This window comes from Bos mutus, chromosome 10, assembly GCF_027580195.1.
Source record: "Bos mutus isolate GX-2022 chromosome 10, NWIPB_WYAK_1.1, whole genome shotgun sequence".
Classification (NCBI taxonomy): Eukaryota; Metazoa; Chordata; class Mammalia; order Artiodactyla; family Bovidae; genus Bos; species Bos mutus.
In genome coordinates this window covers 4,311,736-4,334,742 of record NC_091626.1, presented here as the reverse complement: position 1 = coordinate 4,334,742, position 23,007 = coordinate 4,311,736, and the positions used below count along the sequence as shown (strand labels likewise).

The 23,007-nt window shown below is 37.8% G+C and overlaps 1 protein-coding gene across 2 annotated transcripts in view; it reads right to left on the bottom strand.

Moving 5' to 3' along the window:
- AP3S1 (adaptor related protein complex 3 subunit sigma 1) overlaps window positions 1-23,007 on the bottom strand; it is a 76,759-nt gene that overhangs the window by 13,780 nt on the left and 39,972 nt on the right. For both annotated transcript variants that reach the window (XM_070377204.1, XM_070377203.1), the window contains exon 4: window positions 13,368-13,439. In XM_070377204.1, coding sequence (XP_070233305.1) covers window positions 13,368-13,439 — 72 coding nt within the window. The remainder of the gene's footprint in view (window positions 1-13,367; window positions 13,440-23,007) is intronic.

Below are 23,007 nucleotides of genomic sequence, written 5' to 3'. Positions count from 1 at the left end.
CAGTCATTACAAAGATAATAAATGCATAAAGATGGTATTCTCAGTGAGGAGGTACCATAAGTTATGTAGAAATCCAAGGAGATGAACAGTTTGGGAAAGAGAACTATCAACTTGGAGGCTGCTACTGCTGCTAAGTCACTTCAGTCATGTCCGACTCTGTGTGACCCCATAGACGGCAGCCCACCAGGCTCCCCCGTCCCTGGGATTCTCCAGGCAAGAACACTGGAGTGGGTTGCCATTTCCTTCTCCAAGGCATGAAAGTGAAAAGGGAAAGTGAAGTCGCTCAGTCGTGTCCGACTCTTAGCGACCCCATGGACTGCAGCCCACCAGGCTCCTCCGTCCATGGGATTTTCCAGGCAAGAGTACTGGAGTGGGGTGCCATCACCTTCTCCAAACTGGGAGGCTACTCCAATACTATCCAGGTTGCTGTTGTTAGGTTGCTAAGTCATGTCCAACTCTTTGCAACCCCATGGACTGAGCATGCCATGTGTCCAAAGTAAGGTATGGCATATGAGGAGAGGAAATTTAGAAGGTGAACATGTCCAGTGACAGAAAAATTCATGTTCCAAGAATTGGGAAGAATTTTGGCTGACTTAGTAAGAAAAAGAGGATAAGCTCTGCCTTCAGCTTAGCCCTAACTCATATGGATGACATATTTCAGTATTTTGTTTTATAAATCTTACTAAAACCAGATTTTTAAGGAAATAAAAGGGTAACAATATGCTTATAATACAACTCATCTACTAAACTGCTTTGATGTTCACCTAAAAGTTCAATAAGTTTTCATTCTCTTTTATGAATTTTTTTAAGTGTTTAAAAAGTGGCAAATACCACATTAACGATGTATTTTTGCTTTAAAGAAAAAAATGCCCTATCTACCCAACCACACAGCTTCTTCTGGACATAGACCATAACTTTTAAATTTCATTTTTACTTTTTAAAAAATTCACCATATAAGAAAAACATAAACATATATAAAAACAGTCTCTACCACCCTCTGCTTCTGTTATTAGGTCCCTCTATTCAAAGATAATCACAGTTACTTGTATCTTATATATCCTTCCAGAAAACTGACGCACATACTCGTTATATGTGTGTGCATATCTAATGTACACAAATGAGATTACATTGTACACACTATTCTCATAGTTCTACAAGAAAATAAAAATTGAATTGAAAGTTACAGGCAAGAGAAAACGAGCCTGTCACTTAATAAAGTAATAAAACTTACTGGAGCCAGATACATGTATAAAAACGATCAATGAAACTGTTGGTAAGAGCAAACAAAAATATAAAATTAAAATGGTGAGTCTACCATATTATCACACACCTTATAATGAGAGAAATATACAGATTCTTCAGGAATATAGTTATTAAATGAACAAATGAGTGGGACAGAACAATATCTATAATATAGTCCCATTGAGGTACACTAAAAACATTACATGCATTCACACACTTGGATATACCCAGAAAAATTCTGGAAAGGCACATAAATCATTTTTAAAATAAGACTTTATCTTTTAAGAGCTGTTTTAGGTTCAAAACAAAATTAAGAGGAAGGTACAGAGGCTATCCCACACATACAGCCCTGGCCTCTGACAGACACTGCCTACTGAGAGTGGCGAATCTGTTAAAGCCAATGAACCTACACTGAGACAAGATCACCCGAAGTCACAGTCGCTCTCAGAGCTCTCTTCTGCTGTTCTACATTCTATGATAAACAGCCATCACTGTTGTGTCCCAGAGAGTACCCAAAATACCCTCTATGGTCCATGTATTCATCCATTCCCCTCCTTCCCCAGCTCTGACAACCACTAATCTTTTCAGTATTTGCATAGCTTTGCCTTTTCCAGAATGCCATACCGTTGGAATCATACAGTACATAGCCTTCTCTGATTGGTTTCCTATACTTAGCAATATCTATTTTAAGGTTCATCAATGTCTTTTCATAGTTTGATAATTTGTTTTTAGCACTGAATAAAATTCCACTGATTGCATATAACACAGCTTGTTTTTCCATTTACCACTGAAAGACATCTCGGTTACTTTCAAGTTTTGGCAACTGCAAAAAGAGCTGCTATAATCATCCATGTGCATGCTATTGTATGGACCGAAGTTTTCCACTCTTTTGGGCAAACACCAAGGAGCACAGCTGCTGGATTGTATGATGACAGTAGGTTTACTTTTTTGAAAAGAAACTGCCAAACTGTCCTCCACAGTGACTACCTTTTTGTATTCCCACCAGAAATGAATGAGAATTCCTGTTGCTCCACATCCGTACCAGAATTTGATGTTATCGATGTTCTGGACTTTAGCCATTCAAATAGGTGTACAACGTGTTATAAATATTTTTTAATAGATAGTAGTTACCTAAGCAATGGGACTGGAGGACTGAGGAAAAAAGAAGACTTACTTTCTTCTATAGATTTTATTCATTTGTCTTGAAAACTTTTAACACAAGCATATATTGCTAGAGAAAAAAAAAGCTTCTCTTTGGAAGCTTTTTGGAACTCTTTGGTTCAGAGGAACAATATTAAAGGCAACAGCCACGTATGTATTTAAGTAATTTAAGAGGTAACTCAAAGGTGCTGAATATTTGTGAGTGATAAGAGAAGACAAGCATGCCACCTTTTACATTGTTGAACAATAACTCTTTTTATGAGTCAATGAAGAACATGACATCATGAGAAATGCTGGGCTGGAAGAAGCACAAGCTGGAATCAAGATTGCCAGGAGAAATATCAGTAACCTCAGATATGCAGATGACACCACCCTTATGGCAAAAAGTGAAGAGCCTCTTGATGAAAGTGAAAGAGGAGAGTGAAAAAGTTGGCTTAAAGCTCAACATTCAGAAAACGAAGATTATGGCATCTGGTCCCATCACTTCATGGGAAATAGATGGGGAAACAGTGGGAACAGTGTCAGACTTTATTTTTTTGGGCTCCAAAATCACTGCAGATGGTGATTGTAGCCATGAAATTAAAAGACACTTACTCCTTGGAAGGAAAATTATGACCAACCTAGATAACATATTGAAAAGCAGAGATATTACTTTGCCAACAAAGGTCCGTCTAGTCAAGGCTACGGTTTTTCCAGTGGTCATGTATGGATGTGAGAGTTGGACTGTGAAGAAGGCTGAGCGCTGAAGAATTGATGCTTTTGAACTGTGGTGTTGGAGAAGACTCTTGAGAGTCCCTTGGACTGCAAAGAGATCCAACCAGTCCATTCTGAAGGAGAGCAGTCCTGGGTGTTCATTGGAAGGACTGATGCTGAGGCTGAAACTCCAATACTTTGGCCACCTCATGTGAAGAGCTGACTCATTGGAAAAGACCCTGATGCTGGGAGGGATTGGGGGCAGGAGGAGAAGGGGACGACAGAGGATGAGATGGCTAGATGTCATCACTGATTTGATGCACATGAGTTTGGGTAAACTCCGGGAGTTGGTGATGGACTGGGAGGCCTGGTGTGCTGCGATTCATGGGGTCACAAATAGTCAGACACGACTGAGCGACTGAACGGAACTGAACTGAAGAACATGAGACTTCTGCTTAAAACTACTACAACATATAAGTTTAAGTGGTCTCTGTATTATTTTATTATTATTTATACAGCATTATAATGTCCACTCGGAGAAGGCAATGGCACCCCACTCCAGTGTTCTTGCCTGGAGAATCCCAGGGATGGTGGAGCCTGGTGGGCTGCCGTCTATGGGGTCGCACAGAGTCGGACATGACTGAAGTGACTTAGCAGCAGCAGCAGCATAATGTCCACTGTTGGCCTCTAATAAGTGCATCTAACAAGTATTAGATGACAATATGACAACACTTTTTCTTCTTCAAAATCATTTATCTCAATTATCTTAAAATTTAAAAAACATGGCATTCTTTTTATATGTAACAGTTTACCCCATCAATAAACCACATTTATTAGATATTTATATATAGTGCTACAGACAGCAGCATCTTGGTTGAGTAAAGCCTATATAATCATTGGAGAGTAAATGAAGATTAAATCAAACAGATTTCACTTTTTAACAGTTACAAGTCAAGTAGAAACAAGCATCTAAAACCAAAGAAATGGAAGGAGGTCAAATTACATAGAGTCCTTTCTATGGACTGTAACTAGTTTTCAAAACATAAAAGCTACTTTGTTGTAATTTATGCTAGAAATGAGGTCCTTGGCACCAAACGTCTTTTAATTTGACTACACTAATATCTTACTACAGGGGTAGTCAAGTAAAACATGGCATATACAATATTTCACTTAAGAATGAAGCTGATACATATATATTGATATGGAAGGATCGGAGAAGGCAATGGCATCCCACTCCAGTACTTTTGCCTGGAAAATCCCATGGACGGAGGAGCCTGGTGGGCTACAGTCCATGGGGTCGCTAGAGTCGGACACGACTGAGCGACTTCACTTTCCCTTTTCACTTTCATGCACTGGAGAAGGAAATGGCAACCCACTCCAGTGTTCTTGCCTGGAGAATCCCAGGGACGGGGGAGCCTGGTGGGCTGCCGTCTCTGGGGTCGCACAGAGTCGGACACGACTAAAGTGACTTAGCAGCAGCAGCAAAGAGAGATGAAGACAAAAGCAAGGCATAGAACATTATGTGAAATAAAAACATAATCATTCACTGAACCAAGAGAACTATGCATATCCTTGAAAATAAATACAAAGTATTTATTTTATAAATACACTATTAAGAGGAATGACTTCTGGGAGCACCGTGCGGTAGGGGTGAGTTGGTGCACGGAGGGAATGAGGGAAGAAGAGCTTTCATGTTTAATCATATAGCCTTCAGTGTTATCTGACTTGTTTCTAAAGGAAGGTAAGCATTATTATTTTAATTTTAAAATAATGAAACATATGAGTAACACTGCAGTGTTAATGGCTGTCTGAGTGCCTGTGAGAAAAAGACAGAGGCACACAGGTATCACACGTCCTCCTAAAACAAGTGTGAGCTACTTGAGGACTGGGGTAAGGAAATAGTTTTCACATAACCCTGCAAAGTGTGAAGGACTCAATAAATATTCTGTCAAATGTGTTTTGCAAAGAACATCTTCTTCTTCTCCTCTTGCAAAAGGAGCAGGAGTTTTGAAAAGGGGTGAAGAGGAGGCAAAGCAGAGTTACAACTCTACTCTAAAAACTATAGTACTGTTTAGATTTTTTAAGTGAGACAGAATAGCCAATTAAGATGAAATGACATATTTAAGATATGCTAGAACATTTCCACCTTTGTACTTACGTGGGTCATATGCTTACTAATTTGATAATAAAATGCTAATATACATATTTGCTAAGACAAATTTAAACAATGTACCTAAAGTCATCTTTAATACCTGTATTTATAATTATAAGTGGTCTAAATAAATCTCACTTCACATTTTGGTATTTCTTCAAATGTAAGTATAGCTCAGTTCAGTCACTCAGTTGTGTCTGACTCTTTGTGACCCCATGGACTGGAGCATGCTAGGATTCCCTGTCTATTACCAACTCCGGGAGCCGACTCAGACTCATGTCCATCGCGTCAGTGATGCCATCCAACCATCTCATCCTCTGTTGTCCCCTTCTCCTCCCGCCTTCAATCTTTCCCAGCATCAGGGTCTTTTCCAATGGGTCCGTTCTTCGCGTCAGGTGGCCAAAGTGTTGGAGTTTCTGCTTCAGCATCAGTCCTTCCAATGAACACTCAGGACTGATTTCCTTTAGGATTGACTGATTTGATCTCCTTGCAGTCCATGGGGCTCTCAACAGTCTTTTCCAACACCAAAGTTCAAAGCATCAATTCTTCAGTGCTCAGCTTCCTTTAGAGTTCAACTCTCACATCCATACATGAATGCTGGAAAAACTATAGCTAGACTAGATGGACTTTTGTTGGCAAAGTAATGTCTCTGCTTTTTAATATGCTGTCTAGGTTGGTCATAACTTTTCTTCTTTTTAAGCACCTTTTTATTTCATGCCTGCAGTCACCATCTGCAGTGATTTTGGAGCCCAGAAAAATAAAGTCTGACACTGTTTCCACTGTTTCTCCATCTATTTGCCATGAATTGATGGGGCGGATGCCATGATTTTAGTTTTCTAAATGTTGAGTTTTAAGCCAACATTTTCACTCTCCTCTTTCACTTTCATCAAGAGGCTCTTTAGCTCTTCTTCATTTTCTGCCATAAGGGTGGTGTCATCTGCACGTCTGAGGTTATTGATACTTCTCCCGGCAATCTTGATTCTAGCTTGTGCTTCATCCAGCCCAGCATTTCACATGATGTACTCTGCATTAAAGTTAAATAAGCAGGGTGACAATATTCAGTGTTGACATACTCCTTTCCCAATTTGGAATCAGTCTGTTGTTCCATGTCCTGTTCTAACTGTTGCTTCTTGACCTGCATACAGATATCAGGAGACAGGTCAGGTGGTCTGGTATTCCTATCTCTTCAAGAATTTTCCACAGTTTGTTGTGATCCACACAGTCAAATGCTTTGGTGTAGTTAATAAAGCAAAAGCAGATGTTTTTCTGGAACTCTTGTTTTTTTTGATGATCCAGTGGATGTTGGCAATTTGATCTCTGGTTCCTCTGCCTTTTCTAAAACCAGCTTGAACATCTGGAAGTTCATGGTTCATGTACTGTTGAACCTGGCTTGGAGAATTTTGAGCATTACTTTGCTAGTGTGTGAGATGAGTGCAACTGCGCAGTAGTTTGAACATTTTTGGCATTGCCTTTCTTTGGGATTGGAACGAAAACTGACCTTTCCCAGTCCTGTGGCCACTGTTGAGTTTTCCAGATTTGCTGGCATATTGAGTGCAGCACGTTTACGGCATCATCTTTTAGGATTTGAAATAGCTCAACTGAAATCCCATCACCTCCACTAACTTTACATTTGAATACTAAAAACATCATTACTTTATGAACCACTGAAAAGGAAAAATGCTGCTAATTAAATTATGACAAGCTATAGAATTGTAAATGTATATTGATCTAAATTAAAAGACACTTGCTCCTTGGAAGAAAAGTTATGATCAACCTAGACAGCATATTAAAAAGCAGAGACATTACTTTACTGACAAAGGTCCATCTAGTCAAAGCCATGGTTTTTCCAGTAGTCATGTGTGGATGTGAGAGTTGGACTTAAAAGAAAGCTGAGTGCTGAAGAATTGATGCTTTTGAACTGTGGTGCTGGAGAAGACCCTGAGAAGAATCCATCTCTTGGACAGCAAGGAGATCAAACCAGTCAATCCTAAAGGAAATCAGTCCTGAATATTCATTGGAAGGACTGATGCTGAAACTGAAGCTCCAATACTTTGGACACCTGATGGGAAGAACTGACTCATTAGAAAAGACTCTGATGCTGGGAAAGACTAAAGGCAGGAGGAGAAGGGGATGACAGAAGATGAGATGGTTGGATGGCATCATGGACTCAATGGACATGAATTCGAGCAAGCTCTGGGAGTTGGTGATGGAAGGGGAAGCCTGGCATGCTGCAGTCCATGGGGTTGCAAAGAGTCAGACACAACTAAGTGACTGAACTGAACTGATCTCAAAAATGTGAAAGAAAATCAGCATTTTAGAATCAATGATATGATATTTTCTTATCATGCTTTAGCTCCACAGGTATTTATAAATAAAAGAAAAGCTATAATGAAAAACTTTAAGTAAGAAAATGGATGTCTTTGGGTTTTACTGGAGTCACACCAACATTAAAAAAAGAGCTTACCTTCAGAAATAGATCTTCTCAAAATGTACTTATCAGAACTTTATTAAATCTAAAAATACGTTAAATTTTTGTATAATTAATTCTCCAACAGGTTAGCTGACATTACAAAGTATTATACAAATCAAAACTTTCACTTGGTAATGTCATTAAGCTGAAGAAAGTACTTGCTTGTTTGCCTAAGGAAGTACCTGGTTCTACAGGCATGTGGTCAACATTGAGATTGATGCAACTGAGCAGGTTCTGCTGCTCAAGAGCACAGTCTCCACATAGACTTCTCTCTTCTTTAACATTATATCGTGAAAAAAAAGTCTACAGTATGATAACTTTGAAAATGATTTTGAAAGGAATTAAGAGTATATTTTGCTAGTCCATCAAAATTTTGATACAATTTTCAAGGCAAAATGGACAGGGAAAGCATACAACATACTTTAATATATTATAACATACTACTAATTAATACATTTTTTAAATTGCTGAATATGCCTCAGTCTTTCTCTCTTCTATATTGGATATTTCTTGTTCCATTTTCCTTGACCTGTAAACTATCTTTCCATTTTCAATCTTTTTGTCTCTCAAAATATATTAATTAGAACTTCATTAAATCTAAAAATACATTAAATTTTTGTGTAATTATTCTTCAGGAGGATAGCTGACATATCAAAGTGCTATATAAATCAAAACTTTCACCTGATAATGTCATGAACCTGAAGAAAGTCTTCGCTGAGGAAGTAATTGGTTCTGTAAGTATGCAGTTAATACTAACCACATATAACTTTTAACATGAACATATAACATTAACCACAGATAACATTTTCAGTCTTTCTTGACTTTTTATGCTACAATATGGACAATGGGTTCTACCTTTCTATTTACTCAGACGTGTCTGTTTAAATTTATCCGTTGAAAATTTTAATTTTGATATTTTTTTCCTTTTTCAGAAATTCCATTAACTCCTCTAGTAGTTACACATGCTTTCTCATGGAGCATATTTACTGATTGTTCAGCCTATTTTTCATTTCTCTTGTTGAGATGGCTTTTTTTTTTTTTTAAAGAAAACAAGCAATGGACATCAGTGTAAGATTTCGTGAAATTTGAGCCAAATCTGTTAATAATATTGCATCACATGTTAATTTTCTATTTTTTTTTATAACATAGTATTTCTATTTTTTTTTTTTTCTCTGCTTACTCACTGGTACTTAGGCGTGGTTGCTGAAATCTCTTAAAGGTTCATTTCTTCTGTTGGTGGAAGGAAAAGAAGACTCTCATCCTATGTCCTGTGGTTTAAGGACTGGCTATGAAACTCCTTAAGTGAGAGTGGGCTAGAGGAAACCACCTTAGCTCTTAATTCTTCATTCTTCTGGCCCGAAGGGTAGGAAAGATACTGAGGCCTCCAATCAGATCTCCCTTACTCTGATCTTTTTCTTTGCGGGGTGGGGCGGGTAAGAAGCAGGGAGAAATAGAGCACATTATAGCTGTCAATGTCAAAGTCATACATGTTCCAAACCAAGCTCTTTATAAATCTTCAGCTCTACCATCTTTGCCCTGGGATTTGATGGTGTGTTGCGGTAGCAGCAACAACCTGGGGCTGCTCAATTAGAGCCAGGCTGTGCAGGAAATGGGCAGGTAACACAACTGAGCAAATAAGCAGACCTTCCTAGTAAACCCACAATGGCCATGTAAGTAAGAAATAAACCAAGTTACTCATATTTTAGATCTTATGACTGCAATGTAACTAAACTGTAATAAAGAGTCTGACTCTATTTTTGATGTCTGCCTGCTGACAGCTTGCAAGCCCCACTGTTCTCCCTTCCTCTCCTGCCCACATCTGGGAGAACTGATAAGAAAGTCCATGTGCTCCTTCCTTTACACTGCCAGGAAATTCAAACTGTGCAAGACCTGAGCTACATGTGGAAACCCTCATTCTAGTCCCAACCCGCTAACCACATAAAACCCCAAGACAGTCACTGTTCTTGTTCTCCCCCTAAACGCTTATTATGTGACTGATAAACCTTCTCATATCAGATCTTCTTGGTGTACATGTGGTATCTTCAGTCTCTACATCCAAATAAATTTGGGTTGGGGGTACTATTCCATTCTTCAGGGTGACTACAAATATTAGCTTATGTGACTGATAAAGAAACTGTTACTTTAAGGCTGGTAACAAGAAGCTCAACAACAATCACAATAAAGGAAAAGACAATGGCTTAGGGGTTGGTTGGTAGATCACGTGGAAATTATCGTATGAAAGTTAGTGATCCAAGTTTGTAGTGGTAAAACATTGGCAAAAAGCAGATAAATTTACCCATGAAAACTCATTTCTCTCTAACATAAAAACTGATACTGTTACCATGGATCCCAGAGAGACAGCATGTAGGACAAGATAAACATACTGCATAAATTAGAAATAATCTGGTATTTGTTACTGCAACATAAACTAATCCATCTTGACTGATAACAGAATGGGTATTCTTTACAACTTCCTTCTTTCCTTTACCCAAATGTGGTCTAACAGCACTCAGAGGGTTGTGCAGAATTTGCCCCTAAGAAGAAATGAGCTAAGATATTTAGGAGATCCCTGACTGCTAAAGGTCCAGGGCTGCTGGGCAGCTGAAAACAAGCCTACTTTCACAGAAGTGGTAAAAAAAGACTAGCATTGTTTTAGATAGAGAGTATTGGGACAGAAAAAGACCCTGATGCTGGGAAAGACTGTAAACAAAAGGAGAAGGGGGCAGCAGAGGATGAGATGGTTGGATGGCATCACTGACTCAACAGATGAGTTTGGGCAAATTTCAGGAGACAGTGGAGGACAGAGGAGCCTGGAGTGCTGTAGTTCATGGGGCTGCAAAGAGTTGGACACGACTTAGCAGCTGAACATCAACAACTAATAGGGACAAGAAATGTCTACTTGACTGGTCTGTAACTTCTGTTAAACTGAAACTTTTTCTCATTGCATTGAAGAAAAATTAAAACAAGATTTGAGGCCAGAAAGAAGAGGCACAGCTAATTTTGGCAGGTTCCAAAACAGTGATACATGGTTGTGTGATATGAACAGGCTACTTACTATATATATGATCCTATAAAGACATATTTGCTTGTGTACTTAATTGTACCAAAAAATCTAGAAATACACATACTCTAAAATGCTAACACTCTTGAGAGTCCCTTGGACTGCAAGGAGATCCAACCAGTCCATTCTGAAGGAGATCAGCCCTGGGATTTCTTTGGAAGGAATGATGCTAAAGCTGAAACTCCAGTACTTTGGCCACCTCATGCGAAGAGTTGACTCATTGGAAAAGACTGATGTTGGGAGGGATTGGGGGTAGGAGGAGAAGGGGACGACAGAGGATGAGATGGCTGAATGGCATCACTGACTTGATGGACATGAGTCTGGGTGAACTCCAAGAGCTGGTGATGGAAGGGAGGCCTGGTGTGCTGCGATTCATGGGGTCACGAAGAGTCGGACACGACTGAGTGACTGAACTGAACTGAACTGAGTGTCAATTAAACAAGGAGGTGATTAGACCGGGGTGGTTCTAATACATTAACAGTCTGCATGAGCAAAGTGAAACCTAAGCCTGAAATGCCTCAAGGTTAAGAAATCAAAACCTAAGACCAACCAACATACACAGCCAACCTGGCTTTCCCAAATAATGTAACTGCTTAAGCAACAGCCAGGGCTTCCCTGATAGCTCAGTTGGTAAAGAACCTGCCTGCAACGAGGGAGACCTGGGTTCGATCCCTGGGTTGGAAAGACCCACTGGAGGAGGCAAAGGCTACCCACTCCAGTATTCTGGCCTGGAGAATTCCATGGACTATGTAATCCATGGGGTCGCAAAGAGCAACTTTCATGCAATAGCCATTCACTTTCACTTTCAAGCAACTTTCATTTTTTTCACTTTCATCAGATAATTCCCTTGCTTTGCTTCTGCTTCTTCTCTATAAACGCCTTTCATTTAGCTTGCATCAGTGGAGTGCTCATAACCAGTTCTGGTTAGGTGCTGACCAATTTGAATCCATTTTTATGCAAATAAACTTAAAATGTTTAATGTACCTCAACTTATCTTTTAATACTAGACAATCTCTGAAATTGAGATGGCTTCTATTTATTTTCTTATTTGCTTTTTCTGATTTTTCTAAAATGAATGTATATTAATGTAAAATAGAAGTTATAAAAACACCGTGTGCCATGTATGGAAGGTATATATATGTAAGAGTTTCATTTTTCTATTAAGGAAAAGTTTTCTATTACAAATGCAACAACTTTATTCCTACTGCAACATTTTACAATAGAATCCTCCATTTTCTCAAAAAATTGCTACATGTAACATATAATGATTTGAGCAGTCATTTGGTCTAATGATCTCTGAGCAATCATTTTAAAAATAGAATTTTAAACATTTTAGCCATGTACCAAAACATACTTTAGAATATTGTGAACCCTAAGGCCTAAAAATAACAGGAGTCTTTGTAAGTGCAAATAGCATAAGATAGATAATAGAAAAAAGCAATAGAAAACTAAAAAGAATTCTCTTAAAAATATCCAGGTTAAGTTCTTTATGCAAAATGAGTCAATATATGAAAGTAAATGACTTAGATGAGAAATGTGACCTAAAGGACTGGCTAATGGTAAATGTATTCTTCTGATGTTCACAAATAATAAAATGCATTTTTTTGTTATGTCTTCATTGTGGTAGTGTACATAACTAAATGCATTTGCCAAAACTCAGTAAAATGTATGCTTAAAGCTGCTGAATTTTAATGTATGTGAATTACATTTCAATGAAGCTTCTAAAAATCACAATTTTTTGTTAAAGTTTTCATATTTGCCAACAATTTTATTCGATGATTTAGCCATTCAAAACAATGTTATATTTTATCAACTTAACAGAGAAAAAAATCCATGTATAGTAGAAGTGGAATCTCTCATAAATTCCCTATCCCCAACAGCCAGTAACACTAAAGAATTCAGTCATTCTCCCTCGCTCTCACCTCCTTTCAATAGACCATCAAGTCCTATCAATTTACCTTCTTTCATCTCAGCTCTACTGCCTTAGTTCATTTCTTCCTGGACTACTGCAGTACACTTCTAATTGATTTCCTTGTCTTTACTCTCCCACCTACCAATCCACCACCCTTAAAGCAGAAAATTATTTTGTTTTGTCCCTCCCAAAATGAACAAACAAAGCAACAAGGCCAAAAAACACTCGTTTTAAGAAATTAAATTGGTTCAGAATGAAGTCCCAAATCCATGGGAGTAAAGGTACTTTAAAATTAGGTTTCCTGATCAATATCAAATCTTCCCCTCATAAAAAGCATGTATTTTATATTTCTGCCTGTAGAGTCATCCCCTCCTTTTCTGTCTGTGAAATATCTATGAACCCTTTAACCTTTTTTTCTAAAACAAAACAAAAAAAATCCAGTTTAAATGTAATTTCCTTCATTCTCATCTCATCCTCTAGATATGAATTCCTCTAGGTCAGGGTCTGAAGCTTCTTCACTAAACACAGTGCCTGGCTCATAGTAAACACAACTAATGAACTGAATAAAGGATTAAAAATAGCATTATTCACTAAATTTATTTTTACTTTGACAAATACAAATTAAAATTTTTCTAAGATAAAAATTTTAGAAAACTTGATAATACAGAAGCTGTACCTTGTCTACATGGAAAATTAAATCCAGTTCACAGACGTTTTCAAAACACTTGTCTAGTGTTTCCACAAATACCTAAAGAAAAGAAAAAAGGTTAAAAGCTTTTGAGAACTATACAAGTTCATTCAAATCTATTACCTACAAGGCAGACAATTTGTAACTGAGAACTAAAATGTCTAACTCCACTATCACATTTCTCTTTTTTAAAATGAAAACTGTATTAAGTACAAAAGGAATAATTATAGACTACTCTTCTAAACTAATTTTCAATATGGTAATAACCAAAATAAACTTCACTGAAAATTATTAAGAACCAGAAATTGTTAGCACCATTACTTACAAAACTACTGACAAATACTCAAATCAGGCTCCCTTTCTTCACATGAGGAAAAACGAAAACCTGTCATAAGTGTCTGTCAAGCTGGACAGGCACGGTCCAAGTCTCAGCCACATCTAACAGAGCCAGCAGTTTTTAATTAGCGAAGCAGGATAAAAGATTATTAAAATTCAAACTCACGGACAGAGCACAGGCTTTTAGAATTAGACTGACCTGGACTCAAACTCTGGCTAGAATTCCTGTATGACCTTGTATGGGAAAAGGGTAACTCAGTAAGCCTGGCTTGGTCAACCCTACCCATTCCCCAAAATGGACTGCTTACAGACTAGTCTCTGACTAGTTCCTGGGACCCCAGCTCTGAGCCCTTGGAAGGTTCTGTCTGATAAGAGTATTTCTGCATGCCTGAGAACCTGGGCCACACTGTACCAGCATGACCAGACAGTTTATGCTGACAACGTGATTTACGATGAACACATTTTTTTCTCTCAGGTTCTGAAGCTTAAGTAGTTCAGTCACAGAGGTATCACACGCCTATGTGACTGACCCCTAATAAGCACCTAACACTGCCCAAAACACATCTACTAGCCAAAGTCACTACTATTTACCTGTTTGTTTAACATATATGATGATTACAAGTTAAAACAAAAATAGAAAATTCTAATTCTGCTAATAAACATTGATATAAAAGTAGGGAAATTATGTGGTTGCCAAAACTTTGGAATTTGCTTATAACTTAGAAAAAATGTTGTCAATATTTAAACCAGAGTAATACCAACTATTGATTATATTCTTTGCAGCCAAAGATGGCGAGACTCTATACAGTCAGCAAAACCAAGACCGGGAGCTGACTGTGGCTCAGATCATGAACCTTTATTGCCAAATTCAGACTTAAATTGAAGAAAGTAGGGAAAACCGCTAGACCATTCAGGTATGACCTAAATCAAATCCCTTATGACCATGCAGTGGAAGTGAGAAATAAATTTAAGGGACTAGATCTGATAGAGTGCCTGATGAACTATGGACGGAGGTTCGTGACATTGTACAGGAGACAGGGATCAAGACCATCCCCATGGAAAAGAAATACAAAAAGCAAAATGGCTGTTTGGGGATGCCTTACAAATAGCTGTGAAAAGAACAGAAGCAAAAAGCAAAGGAGAAAAGGAAAGATATAAACATCTGAATGCAGAGTTGCAAAGAATAGCAAGAAGAGATAAGAAAGCCTTCCTCAGTGATCAATGCAAAGAAATAGAAGAAAACAACAGAATGGGAAAGACTAGAGATCTCTTCAACAAAATTACAGATGTATGGCACAACCAATACAATATTGTAAAGTAAAAAAAATAAAAGAAAATCAGAGACACCAAGGGAACATTTCATGCAAAGATGGGCTTGATAAAGGACAGAAATGGTATGGACCTAACAGAAGCAGAAGATATTAAGAAGAGGTGGCAACAATACACAGAAGAACTGTACAAAAAAGATCTTCACGACCAAGATAATCACGATGGTGTAATCACTCACCTAGAGCCAGACATCCTAGAATGTGAAGTCAAGTAAGCCTTAGAGAGCATCACTACGAACAAAGCTAGTGGAGGTGATGGAATTCCAGTTGAGCTATTGCAAATCCTGAAAGATGATGCTGTGAAAGTGCTGCACTCAATATGCCAGCAAATGTGGAAAACTCAGCAGTGGCCACAGGACTGGAAAAGGTCAGTTTTCATTCCAATCCCAAAGAAAGGCAATGCCAAAGAATGCTCAAACTACCGCACAATTGCACTCATCTCACATGCTAGTAAAGTAATGCTCAAAATTCTCCCAGCCAGGCTTCAGCAATACATGAACCGTGAACTTCCAGATGTTCAAGCTGGTTTTACAAAAGGCAGAGGAACCAGAGATCAAATTACCAACATCCACTGGATCATTGAAAAAGCAAGAGAGTTCCAGAAAAAATCTATTTCTGCTTTATTGACTATGCCAAAGCCTTGACTGTGTGGATCACAATAATCTGTGGAAAATTCTTCAAGAGATGGGAATACCAGACCATATGATCTGCCTCTTGAGAAACCTGTATGCAGGTTCAGGAAGCAACAGTTAGAACTGGACATGGAACAACAGACTGGTTCCAAATAGGAAAAAGAGTACGTCAAGGCTGCTTATTTAACTTATATGCAGAGTACATCATGAGAAACTCTGGGCTGGAAGAAGCACAAGCTGGAATCAAGATTGCTGGGAGAAATATCAATAACCTCAGATATGCAGATGACACCACCCTTGTGGCAGAAAGTGAAGAGGAACTAAAAAGCCTCTTGATGAAAGTGAAAGAGGAGAGTGAAAAAGTTGGCTTAAAGCTCAACATTCAGAAAACTAAGATCATGGCATCTGGTCACATCACTTCATGGGAAATAGATGGGGAGACAGCGGGAACAGTGTCAGATTTGACTTTTCTGGGCTCCAAAATCACTGCAGATGGTGACTGCAGCCATGAAATTAAAAGATGCTTACTCCTTGGAAGGAGGGTTATGACCAACCTAGATAGCATATTCAAAAGCAGAGACATTACTTGCCAACAAAAGTCTGTCTAGTCAAGGCTATGGTTTTTCTGTGGTCATGTATGGATGTGAGAGTTGGACTGTGAAGAAGGCTGAGTGCCAAGAATTGATGCTTTTAACTGTGGTGTTGGAGAAGACTCTTGAGAGTCCCTTGGACTGCAAGGAGATCCAACCAGTCCATTCTAAAGGAGATCAGTCCTGGGTGGTGTTCTTTCGAAGGAATGATGCTAAAGCTGAAACTCCAGTACTTTGGCCACCTCATGCGAAGAGTTGACTCATTGGAAAAGACCCTGATGCTGGGAGGGATTGGGGGCAGGAGGAGAAGGGGATGCCAGAGGATGAGATGGCTAGATGGCATCACTGACTCGATGCACATGAGTTTGAGTGAACTCCGGGAGTTGGTGACGGACAGGGAGGCCTGGTGTGCTGCAATTCATGCGGTCGCAAAGAGTCAGACACGACTGAGCGACTGAACTGAACTGACTGAATACCACCTATGAAAAATGTAAATACTTTTTTTAAAAGTGTCTTGCAGCAAAATATCATTATAACTATATGCTCCTAACTTAGGAAAAGAATTTTTAAGATTAAAGCTAAGTTTAGTTGAAAACTTAAAAACCTGTTTCAAAAAACTCTTCCTTAACTTTAAAGTTAGCAAGAATTACTTATAATTAGAATCGAAAGCCCCAAGGCAGATACATACTGTGAATCTGTTACATGGACAAGGTCAATACAAAACTAATAATCTACAAACTGAAATTAAGAAATTAAAAAAAAAAACCAAGTTAATGGGCTTTGGGAACAGTAAAAAAATAATACAGTTGTTGCTGCATTGTATTTCACAAAGAGAAAGATAAAAAGTAAAAAACCAGAAGTGGCATGGTAAATGGCACCCTCTTGTGTTTCATTTTTAATGATAAAAGTTTAAAGTCAATTTCAAGGTAACTGTTATCTTCTAAGTAGCTACTCATTAATCTCTGGCCTTAGAAATTCAAAAGCTGGTGGGAGAAAAATTACTTTTAATTTACTAAGAATAATTTTTTAGGTTTTCCCACATTTTAATACTTGTATAGCTTTCTAAAAATAAATATAAACATAAGATATTCAGAAAAATGCCACATTCACATATAAACTGAGTCTCCCTTACCAGTGCCCTTCTAACAACAAAACTTCCTTGGGTCTCCTCTCTCTTTAATTACAAACTTATATGCCTGGGTCTGTATTTCTTGGGCTCTAAAATCACAGCAGATGTTGACTGCAGCCATGAAATCAGAAGAAGAAGAACAAGTCTGCTTCTTGGCAGGAAAGCTATGACAAACCTAGACAGTGTTGTGAAAGCAGAAACGTTACTCTGTAGACAAAGGTCTGTATAGTCAAGGCTATGGTTTTCCCAGTAATCACAAACAATTGTAATAGCTGGACGGTAAAGAAGACCGAGCGCCAAAGAAATGATGCCTTCAAACTATGGTTTTGGAGAAGACTCTTGAGAGTCCCATGGACAGCAAGGAGATCAAACTAGTCAATCTTAAGGGAAATCAACACTGAATATTCATTGGAAGGACTGATATTGAAGCTGAAGCTCCAGTATTTTGGTCATCTGATGCAAACTGTTGACTCATTTGAAAAGTCACTGATGCTGGGAAAGATTGAGGGCAGAAGGAGAAGAGGGTGTCAGAGGATGAGATGGCTAGATGGCATCACCGATGCTGTGGACATGAACTTGGGCAAATTTAGGAAGATGGTGAGGGACAGAGAGGCCTGGCGTGCTGCAGTCCATGGGGTTGCAAAGAGTCGGACACGACTAGGTGACTGAACAACAACAATAATGCCTGGGTCACAAAGGGTAACAGGAATCTATCACAAGCTTAGTACCTAAGAGTGCTTAGTACGCTACTAAAATTACAGCTTAGCCTCTAACAATGAAAACCAGGGCAAGTTATTCAACTCCAAGCCTCATTTGGGCATAATAATGGTGCCTATGCCACAGAGTTGTTTTAATGATTAAAAGAATAAATATAAAGGGCTTAGAACAGTATCTCACCAAAAAAAGTATTCGATATATGTTAGTAAGGATTAAAATATGATATACAGATGCAGAAATAAAAATGTGCACTAGGTAAAATAAATGTCATGAAAATTTCCTTAAGCAGTATCACTGATTTGGCAGGCCCTTCTTTAGACTATCTAGGTAAAAATATAAAGAATTTCTAGGCTTACGGACTTTTGCTAAATTTCAGGAGGAACCAATCCTACTGTTTCTAATCTATAATATTAAATAAAATACATAAGTGTTAAATACATACATAAATATGACATACATAAATATCATGAAAATTTCCTTAGGCAGTATCACTGATTTGGCAGGCCCTTCTTTAGACTATCTAGGTAAAAATATAAAGAATTTCTAGGCTTACGGACTTCTGCTAAATTTCAGGAGAAACCAATCCTATTGTTTCTAATCTATAATATTAAATAAAATACGTAAGTGTTAAAATACATAAGTGTCATGTTATAAGACAAGAAATGCCTTAAACCCAAGAATACAGGGCATAAATTTTAAAATATGCCGAGATCAAAAAAATAATAATTTTGTTCAGTCAGCAGCGAGATGTTCTAGAGAAACATTGGCTTAGTTCAAATAAAGAATCAAAAAACATCAATAAAAATTGTACTAACAAAGCTAGGGAAGACAGACTGAACTTAAAATCTGACCAATTACCCTTGAAGAACAACTATGAATACAGGTGCACATAAGATCCAGACTATAGAAAGTATGATGTTTAAAGTACGTAAATAGCACTTGAGTCAGCATATGACTGGATTCTGGAGTGGACTTCCACTAAAGCTGACCTAGATACTAACACGTCAATGATTATAGATATTTTTTCTATCAGTAAAAATGAGACATTTATTGTGCATTTACCATGTAGCAGTTAATTGAGACAAATTAAACTCTTGACTTCAATATGAAAAAACTGAGTTGATGAAAGGGCTGTTTTCTGTATTCATGTCATAATGATTCTTTAAGAATTCTTAAAGAACTCAGTGATTCTTACTGTGTGATTAGTTTCTATTTTTTTAAATAAAAATGAAAAAAAATTAAAGGCTAAGGATGATAATAGCACACAGTGGTAAAGAATCCACCTGCAAAGAAGGAAATGGAGGATACAAAACGCGGGTTTGATCCTGGGTTGGGAAGATCTGCTGGAGGAGGAAATGGCAGCCCACTGTAGCATTCCTGCCCTGGAGAGTCCCATGGACAGAGGAGCTTGGCGGGCTACAGCCCATGGGGTCGCAAAGAGTCGGACACAACTGGTATTTTTAAAATATGTATTTACTTATTGGCTGCGTCAGGACTTAGTTGTGGCCCACGGGCCTAGCTGTCTGGCAGCATGTGGGATCTTTTCAGTTCCCTGACCAGGTATCAAATCGGTAACCCCCGCATTGGAAGGCAAATTCTTAACCACTCGACCACCAGGGAAGTCCCTACAACTGGTATTTTGAGCACTGATCTAAAACAAAATACAATGAATAAAAACCTTAGCTTTTCCTTATAGAATATCAACTAGTAAATATAAAAATCATGAAAAAAATCACCATTTGGCAAACACCACAATAATTCAGGCAGGAATCATCAAAAGATGCTAAAAACTGATGAGCAAATTATGATTAGAAAAAATATTATTTATATACTATCAAAATTATTCTCCATAAGATAATTCTAAGCACAAAGAGGCAAGAGAAGTTTAAGTAGGTAAATCTGGCAGGCACTTTATCACAAGTAATGGGACAAAATGACATCATGAATATCCTCATATGATGCATTTGAGAAGGACATAACATTACTTGTGATATTCAAAAATATATAACCCAAATTTAAGCATTAAGAAACATCATATTCAAACTGAGGAATACTCTGTGAAATAACTGGCTAGTACTCTTCAAAGGATCAAGGTACAAAAGACATGAAATGAATTGGAAGACAAAGGTGAAGAACTATTACAGAGTGAAGGAGACTTAGAAGACAGAAAAACTAACACAATACATGACCTTAACTGTACACTTAACAAGAAAAATTACATTAATGGCACAGCTGGCAAATTTTGAATACACTCTGCAGATATTAGTATTTTATAAATGTAAATTTCCTGATATTAACTACCTACTTGAAATTATGGAACATGTTAAATTTGAAGAATCTGGATGAAGATATGGTATTGAAAATTCTTTGTATTGTATTAATATTTACCACGCTTTTAAGTCTAAAATAATTTCAACATGAAAAGTTTTTTTTTAATTTTAAAGAAAAAAAATTTTGAAAAACCAAGATGAAAAGGTACTCTTCTCTTGTATATCCAATCCCCCCTGAAATCTACTATTCTATGCCGACAAAGAAATCACATTATTTCAAGGAAAAATACTAACATAAGCTGAGTTTTTCTTTCAATCCTACTGTGAAGGGGAAAAAAATAAATTTTAACTTCTAGCTCTAAAATTCTGACTTTACATACTTGAGTTCTTCACCACTATAAAGTAATAACAATGTGTCTGCTACATTCCAGGCCCTGGGCTGACTACTTTATGTACACTAGCTCCAATTCTTATCACAATGCTGGCAAGGCAGGTATGGATATTAGCATCTACAGACAAGAAAATTTGGGATGGATAAGACTAAGTAATTTACTCAAAGTTACAGAACTGTTAGATGACATAACCAATACTTAAGCCCATATCATCAAACTCCAAAGACCAACTTGACACTATAATGCCTCCCAAGGGGACTGCTGAGAGGTCAATAAAACATGTAAATTAGAATAGGGAAAGGGAAAGAGAAGTCGCTCAGTCGTGTCCAACTCTTTGCAACCCTAGCACACTCCTCTGTCCAAGGGCTTTTCCAGGCAAGGGTATTGGAGTGGGTTGCCATTTCCTTCTCCATAGACTAGGGAGCATCATCAAATTTGACACCTGGATTTATCATGAAAAAACAGCAATGGTAATAACTGAAAAATGCATTACTTCAATTATTATATTGAAGTAATTTCAATATTTCAACAATGAAAATAAGACAGGAAAAGGATTTTAGGAATGCTGAATCACCCTAACAGTGTTGATTCAAATTGTTTACAGAACTATTTTTTGGTTTCCTACATACATAAAAAACAAGTCTTATTAAAAACAGAAATTTCTAATACTCTGGTAACACAGTCTAGTGGAACAAGTAGAATTTTCCTAAAATGATCCTGGGTGTGCCTGGATCACTGTGGATTGCCCAGAAAAGAAACAAATCGCGCCAAATTGTGCCATGGTTCCCACTTTCTCCAGCAGGAGGAACTGCACCAGAATTCATCTCTGTCTGGAACCAGGGGCTTATCCTTCTCAGTCCCCAAAAGGGAAGCTGCAACTTCCCACAGTCCTCAAGAGCTGGTCAGTTAGGCTTCCCAGACAATTCTTAAAAACAGGTGGCACCTCAACATGTACAGCTCAAAGCTTAAGTAATGTATATGCCACCCTATGGACTAGGATACTTTCAATGAAGCTGATCTTTGTAATAAGAGAACAATGATGTGGTGGAAGGTGTGAGCCCTCCGTTGGCACACTATTCCATGTGTAGTGGTATCTACATCAGCACAGCTTCCTATACGATAGTGCAAAGACCAGAGAATCTTCAGCTGAGTGTTCTTGGCTTATGTGAAAGTTGCTCAGTCATGTCCGACTCTTTGCGACCCCATGGACTGTAGTCCATGGAATTCTCCAGGCCAGAATACTGGAGTGGGTAGCCTTTCCCTTCTCCAGGGCATCTTCCCATCCCAGGGATCGAACCCAGGTCTCCTGCATTACAGGTGGATTCTTTACCAGCTGAGCCACAAGGGAAGCCCTCTTGGCTTAAAGCATGTATTTATGAGGATAGTGTATAAAGTATTATTCATTAATACACAAACTGAATTGGGTAAAGAAGTCTTATTTTTCTTTTTCATTTTTACAAGAATTTGGGCTTTTTTTTTATCCTATATGGTCTTAGATGAAGTCTTAGGAGGAATTCTGCTTTGTGATAGAGTTATGTGGCTTAGAGGGATAGGCTTATGCCCAAGAATTCCTCCTAAGACTTCATCTAAGACCATATAGGATAAAAAGAAGCCCAAATTCTTGTAAAAATGAAAAAGAAAAATTAGACTTCTTTACCCAATTCAGTTTGTGTATTAATGAATAATACTTTATACACTATCCTCATAAATACATGCTTTAATGATAATGTCAGCTAAAAAAATTGACTGCTATAAGTCAGTCATTTAGCAACAGGCTTCACGTACACTATATATTTTTTAATGCTTGCACCTATTCTATGCGCTATTGTTATTATTATTATTACCCCCATTTTGCAGACAAGCAAAATCAGGGTTAAAGAGGTTAAATAACTTGCCCAAAGTACAAGCAGGGCCTGAATGGTTTTAATCGCCACTAGCGTGCTTTAATTGACTGATATTTCTAACAACTCATAAGGTCTATAGGAAGTATACTGAAATAGGCATACTTTACAACTGAAAAAAATTCAAGGTCTGTAAGCATTAAATGACTTGCTCACTATCATATTAAATTAACCTTAATAGCAATAAGTAAAATAACTTCACAAACGTCTGTGTAACAGTACTACATATATATAATGCTATATATAGATGCTACGTATATAAGAACTCTAGTTTATATACATATTCTAACACCAAGGTCAAAACATATCTTTCTAAATTTAGAGAAAAGTTTA